This window comes from Numenius arquata, chromosome 1 (assembly GCF_964106895.1).
Source record: "Numenius arquata chromosome 1, bNumArq3.hap1.1, whole genome shotgun sequence".
Taxonomy (NCBI): Eukaryota; Metazoa; Chordata; class Aves; order Charadriiformes; family Scolopacidae; genus Numenius; species Numenius arquata.
Window position 1 is genome coordinate 62,060,501 of NC_133576.1, and position 13,368 is coordinate 62,073,868.

Genomic DNA, 13,368 nt, shown 5'->3' on the forward strand with positions numbered 1-13,368 from the left:
AGAACATCTTCATAAGCACAATCAATAGAGAGATAGCTTTGTGGAGATACTCATGTGGAGTTAAAGGCTTTTTTGGGTGAAATGTAGGAGGAGGGGAATCAAAACAGACATCTTTTGAACATGCTTTGGAGCATCCCCTGATTAATACATTTCTAGTTAGAGATTTAAGATTTTTATCCAACAAAGTTGGCTGCATACCCTTGTTCAGTAAAACAGCTAAGCATATGTGGAATTTTAAGAAGCTGTTCATGTGATGTCTGTATATGAATGTTTTCTTAAGACTAGGAACTCATTTTATACTTCAGAAAATTTACTTTAAAATCATAGCCAAAATGATTACCATTAGCTATTAGTTTATTTGGGAAGATTAGTTTTGTACAACTGTCTGAAACATCAAGAAATCTTTACCCTGAGCAGCTGAAGGTCATGTCCATGACAGCAACTTTACAGGGATTTTTAAAGTAATTTTTCTCATTTGCTTTTTTTTTTTTTTTTTCTTTTTAAAGAAGCTTGAGAATAAAAGCAATTATTTGAATAAGCTGTCTGCTGAAACAGTCCTTTAAGGAGTCCTTACTTAAATGATTATTATGTTGACTAATTTCACAAGCTTAGAGCTGCTCGAATAAGTGCTACCACTTAGTATGTCCTTCAAGTTCAATGTTTCTGTACAAATATTTTGAGTTCTGGGAAAGATGAATGCTTGCTGTTTGTGCAAGCATCAGTCTTTTCAGTGTTAAATGGTATACTTTCTAACCATGATAATGATGAAGTTATAAAGCTTCATAAAGACTTATAATTCCAAGTACAGAATCAAGAAAACTCCAAACTATGAAGAAGGAGATTGATTATCTACAAAAAAGGCTTTACATCTGAAATATCAGGGAACCAGACTGAAAGCGTTTGGCAGTTTCTTTTCAGTCTCACGTACCTATTCTAGAAGGGATAGTAGAGCTTTCTAATAAAACTGGCACAAATCAGTCCCGTTAGATGCTGGATATTCTGTTAATGTTAACTACTCAAATGACTTTTCAGAAAAAGATATGGCTGTGGGCTACAGTGTAGTAGCTTCAGCTAGGCTTAATTCAGAACCATTAAACTTGGTGGTAGTGGCTGACATTCAGCTAGACTGCAGGTTGGGTCACTTGTCCAGTACCTGCCACTGAGTTTGTAATGGACAGATGAAAACAAAAATCTAAATAAAGTTATGGTAGTGATCTCACTAGAAGAGTGTATATGGCTGAAAGGAAGGCATGTGCTATGTTCCAGTTTTGCATGTTGCCCCTTGTCCAGTCACTGGACACCACTGAAAACAGTCTGGCCCCATCCCCTTGATACTCACCCTTTAGATATTTACAAGCATTGATGATCCCCTCTCAGTCTTCTCTTCTCCAGGCTAAACAGACCCAGGTTTCTCAGCCTTTCCTCACAAGAGAGGTGCTCCTGATCATCTTTGTAGCCCTCTGCTGGACCCTTTCCCATAGTTCCTTGTCTTTCTTGAATTGGGGAGCCCAGAACTGGACATGGTACTCCTAATACAGCCTCACCAGAGCAGAGTAGAGGGGGAAGATGACCTCCCTTGACCTGCTGGCCACAATCTTTTTAATGCACCACAGGAGACCATTGGCCTTCTTGGCCAGCAAGGGCACATTGTTGGCTGATGGTCAACTTGTCCACCATGACTCCCAGGTCCTTCTCCACAGAAGAAATCTTTTAGATAACAGCAGTCACAAAGGTGAGAACTGAAGAAGTTTTAGTCTTAAAAATAAAAGTTTAGGGAAGTCAAAAAGGCCTGTTCTAACCAATACTTTTGGATAATCTTAGCTGGTGCTGTCCTGATGCATTCCAGTTTATAGCTATTGATGTACTTTTGTATATGCAAGCAAAAAACTTTTTGAAATAACTTTAATTACATACTCACTGAAAAGAAAGTCTTGTCTTTTCAATATAGATTGTTATCAGAATACCAGATGTGACCACTATCAAGTATAAGATTCATTTGTTCATTTTGTTTAAATAAAAAAAATGTGAAATTATGTTTATTAAAATCCTTCATCCTACATTTACAGTCTGAGTTGATAGAAAGTGAAATAGCAATTTTTTGCACCTTTTCCTGATTTTCTAGCTCAAAGACAGAGGTTATCAGAAACAACAGCTGTTTATGAATGCGCTACTAAGGGTTTTGTAATGCAGGAGAGGAGAAGTAGGAAGGAAGAAAAGAACTGCCTGAGAGCAGAAGCTCACATAAGGAAAGGAGGTGGAGATGCAATAAAATCTAAACAGAATTCTACTGTGCCAGGAGCTGGAAATACCAACTATCTTGGGTTACAACCTGTCTAATTACATTTCTGAACAGAGGCTTAGTAAACCTTTACCCTGATATATGTGGATGCTGAGCTGTTGTAAGCTCTCGATGCTTTGGATTTATCTTTCCCCAGTTGCCCATGTAGCAATGATATTCAGTGACCTTCCTGAGGTATGTGTCTTATCCAGTTCTTGGTGGCTCGATAATGGCAAGTTCTTGGTGGCTCGATAATGGCAAGGATTAATTGGCTTGGATAATATCTACTAAAGAGAGAGTGATTTATTTATGGATTGCAAGTGAAAGTTATTATAAGTGAAAACAGGCAATTTGTAGCTTTACAAAGAGCAGTTCACGTTACATGCAGATAGTTTAAAATTATAACTTTTGTTGTGTTGGTGGATGAGAAGCTCAACATGAGCCGGCAGTGCGCACTGGCAGCCCAGAAAGCCAACCGCATCCTGGGCTGCATCAAGAGAAGTGTGGCCAGCAGGTCACAGGAGGTGATTCTACCCCTCTACTCTGCATTCGTGAGACCCCACCTGGAATACTGTGTCCAGCTTTGGAGTCCTCAACACAGGAAGGACATGGACCTGTTGGAATGGGTCCAGCGGAGGGCCACGAAGATGATCAGAGGGATGGAGCACCTGCCCTATGAAGACAGGCTGAGAGAGCTGGGGTTGTTCAGCCTGGAGAAGAGAAGGCTCCAGGGAGACCTCATAGCAGCCTTCCAATATCTGAAGGGAGCCTACAGGAGAGCCAGAGAGGAACTCTTTGTCAGGAAATGTAGTGACAGGACAAGGGGTAATGGTTTTAAATTGGAAGAGGGGAGATTTAGATTAGATATGAGGAGGAAATTCTTTACTGTGAGGGTAGTGAAGCACTGGAACAGGTTGCCCATGGAAGTTGTGGATGCCCCATCCCTGGAAGTGTTTAAGGCCAGGCTGGATGGGGCTTTGAGCAACCTGCTCTAGTGGAGGTGTCCCTGCCCATGGCAGGGGGGTTGGAACCAGGTGATCTTTAAGGTCCCTTCCAACTCTAACCATTCTATGATTCTATGATTCTATAAGTTGTGATTATCAAATAGTATACAATCAGTAACAGATTCACTGTGGTTAATTGGCACAGAGTGTACATCAGTAATATAGCATGATTAACATAGCAGCACAAAGTTTTCACATGCCAAAAGCTAGGTGTTTTGTTTGTTTGCCCCAGGAGAGGGGCACAAAAAGGTGACAGGCAATAATTGAGGGAACTAGCAGAGACGAAATCATTTGAAACGTACTTACAAATGCACTGTGAGTTTGTGTCTTCATCCAATAGACACATCAAGTGGGAAAGCCCAGCAACTGAGAGGCAAGTGGAAACACATCCATTTCTTTCTTTATTTTTAAATGAGAGGGAACAATCCCAAGGCAGCAAGTTAATTCTTCGTAGATTTTGTTTTGAAAAAAAAAAAAAAAAAGAAATTGGGTTTCCAAGGAAATCACACAAATAATTAGCATACTTGTTTTTATGAAGATAGCTGCTGCAAAAATCTATTTCAAGGAGCTCCTAATCAGTCTTTTTACTGGAATATCATTTGAGCTAGTTTCAGACACTACTTATTTTCTCTTTAGTTTACAATCCTTCCCTTCTGCATCCAAATTGCTTATAGCAGCCTAATGCCAGATCAGCCCTTAAGGCATCAAAGGTATTTGTTTTCCCTCCTGAAACCCATAATCAGGCACTTGACATTAGTGGCTATGTCATACCAAGCTAATGAATAATAAGAGACATAATTCTGCCTCCCCTGTGTAAAGACAGAGGAGAACTAAATCCAGAAAAATGACAGGATGTATGTGCACTACCTGATGAGTTTTTCTTCTGTCTAAATCTTTATTCCCCCTTTGTTTTTCTTCCTTATGCAGTCAGCATTAGACAAGAAGCTGGAAGAGCTGGAAATTGATTGAAAACTTGTACTATTGGTACTGCAGCAAGTTTTGTCATTGATTTAAATGGGAGCAAACTCAAGCCTTTGGTATTACTCCTAAGAGTCAAGAAGAGAACTTTATTTGGACAGATACTGAACAGGTCTTATGACATATTCTGAAAGGAGAAAGCTCAGGGATTTACAGACATTTTCACATGTCTGTGGGCACAGATTTCTCAGGCAGTGCTAGGCAGCAATATTGCAGTGCTCTGACAATATAAACAGTCACAGGCAGTTGACACGGAGTCATTTCTATCATTTGCAGGATGTTTAGAACTAACAGCATTGAGCTTTTTTTAATGCTCAATTTAAATGCTTGATCTTTAAAAAAATATAAGTGGTATACGCTTACATATGTGAAAATGCCAATTCACTATTTTTAAAGTTATGTCCCTTAGCTGATACAAGGTTTAAATTACGTTAAGTGTTTATTTTCTCCATTCTGTTGAAGGATGCTTAGGAACAAGTGAGGGTCTACCAGTTCTACAATACTTTTGTACATACAAAATACCCTATTTTTATCCAGAGAAGCCAGAAAAGCTGCAAAGGTGAAAGCATAATTATAATATATGTCTTTCCTCTCTTTTTATATCACTTAGATATCAGCATGAATCAATTCCAAGTCCACTGGTTACTGGAGTCCTGTGCACACAATGACACCAAAGGACTTGGGAAAGTAACTGAGCTGACTTATGTAAGTCTCCATTCATCCTTCTGCTTGGCTCTGAATAGCTTCTAAGCAGCAAGAGAAAGGATGGTTCTCTAACATAATACAGTATCCTTTATACCATGTTTCATAGATAAGTAAGAATGTTTCTTTTTTTGTTCCTCTTTGACGAAAGATAAAATATGGACTGTTTTGGGTTTTGTTGTGTTTTTCTTTAAAATCCACACTAGGTTAAAATAATATTTTTTTTTGTCAGTGTTATTAAGAAAACCAGAGCAGGCAAACAAACTTCTTAGCTAAGTACTTATATATTTCTACAGCATATAGAACATGGAGCTTTATCTATAATTAGTACTGTAGGACTCTAGTACAGTGCAAATACTGAACAATAATAATAGTATTGATTAACAATTAATTATTATAATTATTATAATAGATAATAATTGTATTTATTATAAAATATTAATTAATAATTAATGATTAATAATAGTTAATAATTAATAATAATTAAAAACTGAGGTTTTCTTTTAGACATGCAAGTGGGTTTCACAACCCAAGGAGAGTAATAGAATAAGAAAAAATGACTGTAGGTGAAAAATACTAGACATTAAATCTGAAAGTCAGACAGATATCAGATAAGGAGAAAAGCTCTATGTAAGTGCATGTCAGCCCAAATATATATTGCAGTGGCAGTTCTTCATACTCAATTTGTTTGCAATCTAGTGTCATCTGTCTCTGTAACACATTATTTGAACAACACAGCAATGTGATTGGTGCATCACAATTGATTTAGTGGGTTATGGAGAATGGAAGAAATCACAATTCAGCTTTCCTTCTTACCCTGACCTATACTACTGGATCAATTCAGTGGAATTAATGGCGTGTAAAACTAGAGTAAATCAAAGGACATCATTTCTCAAACAGAAGGCTGTTAGCTTGTAAGATTTACTGCTTCATGGGGTCAGCAAAGCAAATATTAGAGGTGGATTAAAAAAATGTTTGTGACATAATGTTATGATTGGTCCCAATACTTCAAGTTATACACATTGAAGATAGGAGAAAGTTAACATTTAAGAAGTGTATTTCCACTAGAGGTCAGGACAGACTCTTTGTACATCTGCCCAAATGCACTGTGGGATTAGTTAATCTATTTTCTCTCAATCATCTTACTGTAATTGGTCCAATCTACTCTGAGAAACTCTGTGTTTCTTTTGAGGAAGAAAACAATTATAAGCAAGCAGAAGAAAGTTGATGCTAAAAATGGTTTGGTTCTGGATTTGGCTACCTAAATGTAAGGTCAAGGTGGATAAAGGACTTACATTTCCAGTGTTGAGCATTTAGACCCTGTCATAATTAATAAAAATAGTCCTGCCACAATTTTAAGCAGGAGTCAAGCCTATTAGAACACTCTCATGGCAGGTGGAAGGTGAGGAGTCAAGTCTATTCTCAGCCCAATCTCTATGTTCCATTGAAAATGACCTTCCAAGTGAAGGTTAGACTAATCCATTTTAGGATTAGAAAAAAGAGGGAGTTATGCAGAAGAGTGCTAGAAATTAGTGACCCTGAAGGGAAATAAACATCTAAAAGGCAGTGAAAGACTTCTGACTTTAACCAGTAAGGTATTATTGGACATTTTCTGAGGAAAAAACCCAAACATTTTTTTTGTGATATATGATTTGTACTAAAGCTTTCAGATTGTGATTTTCAAAAGTGCTTTAGACAACAGTAAGAATTTGGCAGGACACTTACACTTTGTTTAAAGTTTTATTCTCCAGTCATTGTCTTTAAACAGAGAATTGGGCTGTGTAGTTAAGCTGTGGAGCTTTTCTTCCTGATAAGAAGGTAGAAGTAGTTAAGGTACTGAAGTGGAAAAAAAATGGATCTATAATGCCACGCTGGACTTTTAATGCACTTTAAAAAAGTTAAATGTAGATGAAGCCTGTCATTTACAACAGCTTAACTCAGCTTTCTTATATTTATTTAATTCAATTAATGTTTACTCTTCATATTGCTACGCCCATTGCCATCATGTCAGAGAGACTGTCCTAAATGTTAGAAGCCAGTTGTTTTGATGCAGTGTGGGAAAGGAACTCTTTAGAATTGAAGGACATATCCAAATACCATGCTAATATATTTTGCTACTGAAAATAATCATAACATAGTCAATGTTTGCTTTGTTCTCTGAGTAAAAGCCATGTTGGCATGTGTTAAGCATATCATGAAAATATTTTATTGGAGAAAACTTTTCATCTTCTGCCAACCTTATTTTTCAATTTTTATTTTCTTTTTTTTTTTCTAGAGGTCTATTTGCAGCATGTGATCTTTTTGTTTTTCTTCTAGGAAAACTACATGATTCTGAAGGACCTCTCATTTTCATGCAAATATAAAGTAACTCTTTTGCCTGCAAAATCTAAAGGTCGTTTTAAGGCTGAGAGTATTTTCTTTGTTACCCCACCTTGCTCTGCATTTAAAGAAAAAAACCACAAGCACATTAATTGCCCTGCTGAAGGAGGTAAGGCATGATCTGGAAAAGTAGCCAAATAGTTTCAAATGCATTTATAATCACCAAAAAAAAGAAATCCTTAAAATTAATTCTAAAATGGGAAATGAAAGTTTCAGAACAAATAAAAATAGGACTAATGCTTATGTGAAAAATCAACTAAAATGCAGAGCAGTATGGATTTTGGCTACTGCATTACTGTTTGTCAATTAGGTGGTAATTTTAGTGGACTGTTTATCAACATATGATGACATTTGTTATTACACAATTTTTATTTTTGTAAGGCGGAACACTTTCCCACTTATATTCATTATAATGACAGATGAAAGCTGTAAACATAATTACGCTGGCATAACCCATCTTGTGAATGTTTTGCTACTGATGCAAGCTGCTTTTTCAGTTTGATTTTGTTTAGGTTAATTCTGCTCTCAAATAACAAATAAAAGCACTCTTATGCCTTTCACAGTGTCACCACAATGGTAGGTATAGCTAGAGGGTTATGGAAAATTGCAGAATCATGGAGGTGTTGGTTGGTAAGGAGCTCTGGGCTCAGCCAGTCCAGCCGCTCGCTTGAAGCAGGGCTGTTGTCAGCACTAGGTCAGGTCAGGCATGGCTTTGCACAGCCAAGTCTGGGAACCTCTCTCTGCAACTAGAGAGTGGACCTCTCACTTTGAGTCCTTACTGTCCCCAAGGGTACTCCCATGCTCCATGGATCACCTCAGAGTCCTGCCAGCCACCATTGCCATTTCCTGACCGCCCTTCCTGATAGTTTGCAGCGTTACAACTGGGGCAACTGCAACTCAGACATATGTTTCCCCTAATCAGAGTGCCCCTATTAACTTGTACTGCAGTTTTACAGCATGAATTTCACTTTTTTCCTGCATCATGGAGTTCTGTGCTATCCTGTGGGTTTTCTTGTGGTCCCAAAATTGAAAACCAGAGCTCAGGTATTCTGAAATACAGAGGAGCAGCAGGATGGTTGCCTGTGAATGAGGTCCTTATGCCTTTACATGCCATAGGCTTTCCTTTCTGTTGCCTGCAGCTGACAGGATTTGATTTGAAGTTTAAATTTGGCACAAAATGCCAATGGAATATATCAAAGATAGGCTTTGGTTAACACTGAAAATACGATGGCAGAAAGCTGGCAGGATTCTGGGTAACCCCAGAAACAGGGCTCTGTCTGACCTTGATTTGTGGAACTAAGTGAACGTTATTGAACATTATATCTCAAAGTTTAGCTTATCTTTTTGCTTTCCAAATTTATAGTGCCAGTTCTACCCAAAGTGTTGGCCAAACCCGAGAATCTATCTGCGTCTTTCATTGTCCAGGAAGGTAACATCACTGGACATTTTTCCTGGAAGATATCTAAGGCAGACCTTCACCAGCCCATGACAGGGTTTCAAGTCACTTGGGCAGAAGTAACCACAGAAAGCCGGCAGAACAGCTTACCCAACAGCATCATTTCGCAGTCGCAGATACTGCCAGCAGTAAGTTTTTTGTTACTTTCCTTTACTAGCTGCTTCATAAGTGTGTGCGTATGAGGCCTATTTTTAATGTTTAGTGGTGATACAGATGTCACACGTAGCATTTTCTGGCTCTGCAGGCAAGTTGGAGCAGGAAGTGCTTAATTTTTCCTCCTTACTGGAGAAACAAAGCACAGCTACTCTTCTTGATGACACATCAAACATTTTAATGTTCCTAATTGTCAAATTAGCAACCATTGTCTGAGAAATGCCTGAAGGGAGGAAAAGATCATCTGTGTGGCAATAGATAGTTTTTATTTTCTTTTGATGATCAGGCTATTCAAGTTGGTGGTTACTATAGTTTTACTAATTATTTGTTGTCCAAGTTGATGGATTTAAGAGAATTTTCTCTTTGAGTCACTCATTGCTCTAAGAAAAATAAAAATCACTTCCCCCTCTGCCAATACGCATCATTGTCTGACAGACAAATAATTTAAAGGAGAACTAGATTTCACTGTTTGCTGAAAGAGTGAGAATTAACAATTTGAATTCTTCCCCCTATTTGCTTTAAGATGGCCTTTGCTGTTTCAGTTCCTCCTCTGGCAGAGGCAGGTGAAGAGCACTTCATTCAGACTCTGTTGCCAGATCCACCAAAGTCAACAAAAGGCTTAAGCAGCTGGCCTTGATCCAAAGTCAGCTAACAACATTGGGAGTCTTTTCATTCACTTTAGGGAAGTGAATCAAGGCAATTGTGTCTAGAGCAGAGCTGGCTGAAAGTCTTTTCACAACATTTGTTTCATCAAAGAATGCGTAAAATGTTTTGTTGGACACATCTTACATTCAGCACGTTTTCCACAAATCCAAGGCAAGGTTCTCACCATTCTGTCTTAATTCCTAGCAGACTGCCCTAAGGCTGGGGCACCCGTCTTTCAAAGCCTGTTGTTCTGGGGGAGAGCAACAAAGTTGACCGCGGATGCTCTAAAAGTACGGGGCAAGCTACCACACAGTGTGCGGAGCTGTTTTGTTACAGCTTAGTACAAACTTGGTGTGATCTGCACCAATTCGCTCAAATCTCGACCCACAGTCCAGAGCGGAAACACAGTGCAGTTACAGCCTTTGTCTCTTCAGCAAGCCACACTGCAAGATTACCTGAAGTGGTTACTCAGTCACAGACCTTTGGCTGCAAACTGCCACTTTAGCACAATGATAATCAAAGTTACAGGCCATGAGATGTTACTTTTCACTTCAGTTTTCATCTTTTTTTTTAGGAGTAGTTGCATATTTTATTCAGAATTTCATATTCCTTTTTTTAAAGCTTTTGGTCCAGTTAGGTCTGAAATATATATAGTTTTATTTAAAACACTCTTTTGCATTGTGTTACGCTTTAATTTTTTTTCTTTGTTTTTCTCTGTTTTCACTACTGTAGAGTCTGGAGATTCCTTTTATTTAATTGTCTATAACTATATGTATCTCTCTGTTTATTGCAATGGTTAAGAACACTCTGGTTTGAGCTGAAACAGTATCTTCCTACCTCTCAGAAACCACCATAACTAGGGTATTTTATGGTGATGATCATTCACTCATTCTCTGACTGATAAAAATTTAATACTTACACAATGGGGGCTGAAACCCAGAGGTCCCAGCTGCTGCAGGAGTGCCTGAATGGGCAGAGTGAGTTTATGAGTGCGAAGTGTGTATTCCTCTTGCTCTCCTACCCATTCAGCAAGTTATACAAGGTGGAACAACTTCAGCAAGATCTATTAAGAGCAGCCCCATCTCAGAATACGCTCTTATTTGGCACTAAAACTACAAGTTTTTACCCACCTTTTCTCTCTCTCCTTTCCCCTTTACTGTTGGCTCTGGCAGTAATAGCAAATTATCAGTTATTCCCACAGCCTGCTTAGGTTGCCCTGCATGGTGCCGGGTGCAATGCCAGCCAGAGGAACTTGCCCTGCAAATTCCTGACTGGCCCAGCCTGGCTGGTCACAGGAGCACACTGTGCCTGCACTGTCCGGCATCACTGTCCCGCTATCTCTTTCCCAGGACTGGTCCTTTTCAGCTTGGAGTAAGGTGACTGAGGACTTTTGATTCCTTAATGCTCTTCAGTCTTTAGTCAGATGTATTCCCATTTGGGGGCATTTATAAACTTACTCTGAAATTACTTTGCACAGGTGTAAGTGACCATGCAAGATATAGAGCGGTGAAAATTGAGGCCATCATGCCAAAAATGGGATTAAGAACCGAAGGGCAGATTCTCATGGCGTAATTGGGAGAAATATGCTGAAATCTTTGTAGCCACACTTATCTTCATGAGCTGCAGCAGCAGGCCAGACCTGTGAATTGCCATGAATTAATTTACCAATTAGTGGAATTCGCAGAAAGGTCCCAAATGAAAACAAGTTTATATACTGAACATGCTTGTTAACAATAACAGGAAGTTAAAATTTTTATTTTTTTTTAGTGATCAGCACATCATCCATTTTCACAGAATCACAGAGTCACAGAATCACAGAATGACATGGGTTTGGAAGGGACCTCCGGAGATCATCTAGTCTAACCCCCCTGCCAAAGCAGGTCCACCTAGAGCAGGTTGCACAGGAACATAGCGAGGCGGGTTTTGAATGTCTCCAGAGAAGGAGGCTCCACCACCTCCTCGGGCAGCCTATTCCAGTGCTCTGCCACCCTCAAAGTAAAGAAGTTCCCCCTCATGTTTAGGTGGAACTTCTTATATTCAAGTTTGGGCTCATTTCCTCTTGTCCTGTCACTGGGCACCACTGAAAAAAGACCTGCTCCATCCTCTTGACACCCTCCCTTTAAGTATTTATAAGATTGATCAGATCCCCTCTCAGTCTTCTCTTCTCTAGACTAAAAAGACCCAAGTCCCTCAGCCTTTATTTTCAAGAACACTAAGGAACAACTTGGACCTCTTACACATGAAACCATAATATTATGGTAAAAAAGTATGTGCAAAGGCAAGGAAGGGCAAGCAAAAATTTCAAAACAAACCCTCTCAACAAAGTGTTGCATACGTTAAATCCTTTTAACAGAATTCTAAGAAAATAATTTGTGGAAGCTGAGAGTGACAGAACCTCTTTAAACTATTGCTTTGTGTAAGTAGATCAACTACGTTTTATTTTTAGACACTGAGAATTAATGCGACATTTATTTTTAGGATCATTATGTACTTACCGTGCCCAATCTGAGGCCATCAATGCTGTACCGCTTGGAAGTTCAAGTACTGACAACTGGTGGGGAAGGCCCAGCTACGATAAAATCGTTCCGAACACCTGACCTGCCTCCGTTTTCACCCCACAGTACGTAGCACCTCGTTTTGACATGTGGTTACGTGTTACAGAACTTCAGTCCTCCACATGTAAACAGTTAGCTCGAGCCTTAGAGTCTTTATTGGTTCCAGTAGCATTCCATGAATTTAAGACGCGTGAAAGTGCTAGGTTTTTTCCCCCCATAACTGTCCATCAGCAATGATGGAAGCAAACGCAGTCTTTCTCTCACTCATTTTCTGTGGTCTGACATTTGCCATTTATTCCACCACCGCTCTTTGGCTTATGCCTATAGCACTTGGAATTCAAAATGGCCTGTCCTCCAAGTGCTACCTGCCATTGCTTCGCTTCCAAGGTTAGATTTGTCTGAGTGCATTCAGTCCAGCATGGCTAAAGCCTGATCATATTTCTAAAGCAGTGCAGATCTCATAAAGGCCATTTCCAGGATTTTAGAAGTTTCTGAAAAGTACAGCTCAATGTTGCAAAGCTCAACAAAAAATATAATTAATTAGTCCAAGATTCATCTGCTTGAATCCTTTTGTCCTTTGTCATTAAGTTGTCTGGACTGATTATGCACATAGTTGTGGGCACAGGCAGTCCACTTACAAGCTGAAGGCCTCACAAAGACTTTTTAGTATGGATAAATGATGGTGTTACATATTCAGGGTTTGATTTGTGCATATTTTCCTACTCTTTTGTTTAGGACCTCATCTGAAGCAACATCATCCACACCACTACAAGCCACCCCCAGAGAAATATTAGACTGTTTCAGATGATTATGCAAATAACTGAGAGAAAAAACTGAGCTCCCAAATGGAGGCAAGGAAAAGGCACATCTGTAGGAGCAATGAACCCAGTTTTCCAGTGGAAGCTACCATTATGTATGATCAGTATCTACTTCTCTGTAGTTTAGCCATGACAAATTATATTTGCACCAAGGCCAGGATGAAAGATACAGCAAGCACCATTTCAGTGCCACCACTATTCAACAAAATGAAGATCTCATCCAACTCAACACCTGCGAGAAAACCAAAAGTGTGTTCATTATAATGATTTTGTATTTCTATGTTTAAAGTAGATTGAAACAGTGCAGAGTATACAGCTTTTTCTCTTAGTGACTTCAATGTTAATATTTGCAAGGTTGTCCTGTGATGTATACATTTGAACGCTGGAGGCCATATTTTCA

At 39.0% G+C, this 13,368-nt stretch overlaps 1 protein-coding gene across 1 annotated transcript in view; it reads left to right on the top strand.

Annotated features, from left to right (window-relative positions):
- Positions 1-12,944, top strand: part of ANOS1 (anosmin 1) — a 141,937-nt gene extending 128,993 nt beyond the window's left edge. The window contains exons 10-14 of the mRNA XM_074152572.1: positions 4,871-4,965; positions 7,279-7,450; positions 8,705-8,925; positions 12,074-12,215; positions 12,886-12,944. Coding sequence (XP_074008673.1) covers positions 4,871-4,965; positions 7,279-7,450; positions 8,705-8,925; positions 12,074-12,215; positions 12,886-12,944 — 689 coding nt within the window. The remainder of the gene's footprint in view (positions 1-4,870; positions 4,966-7,278; positions 7,451-8,704; positions 8,926-12,073; positions 12,216-12,885) is intronic.
- Positions 12,945-13,368: the final 424 nt, after the last annotated feature.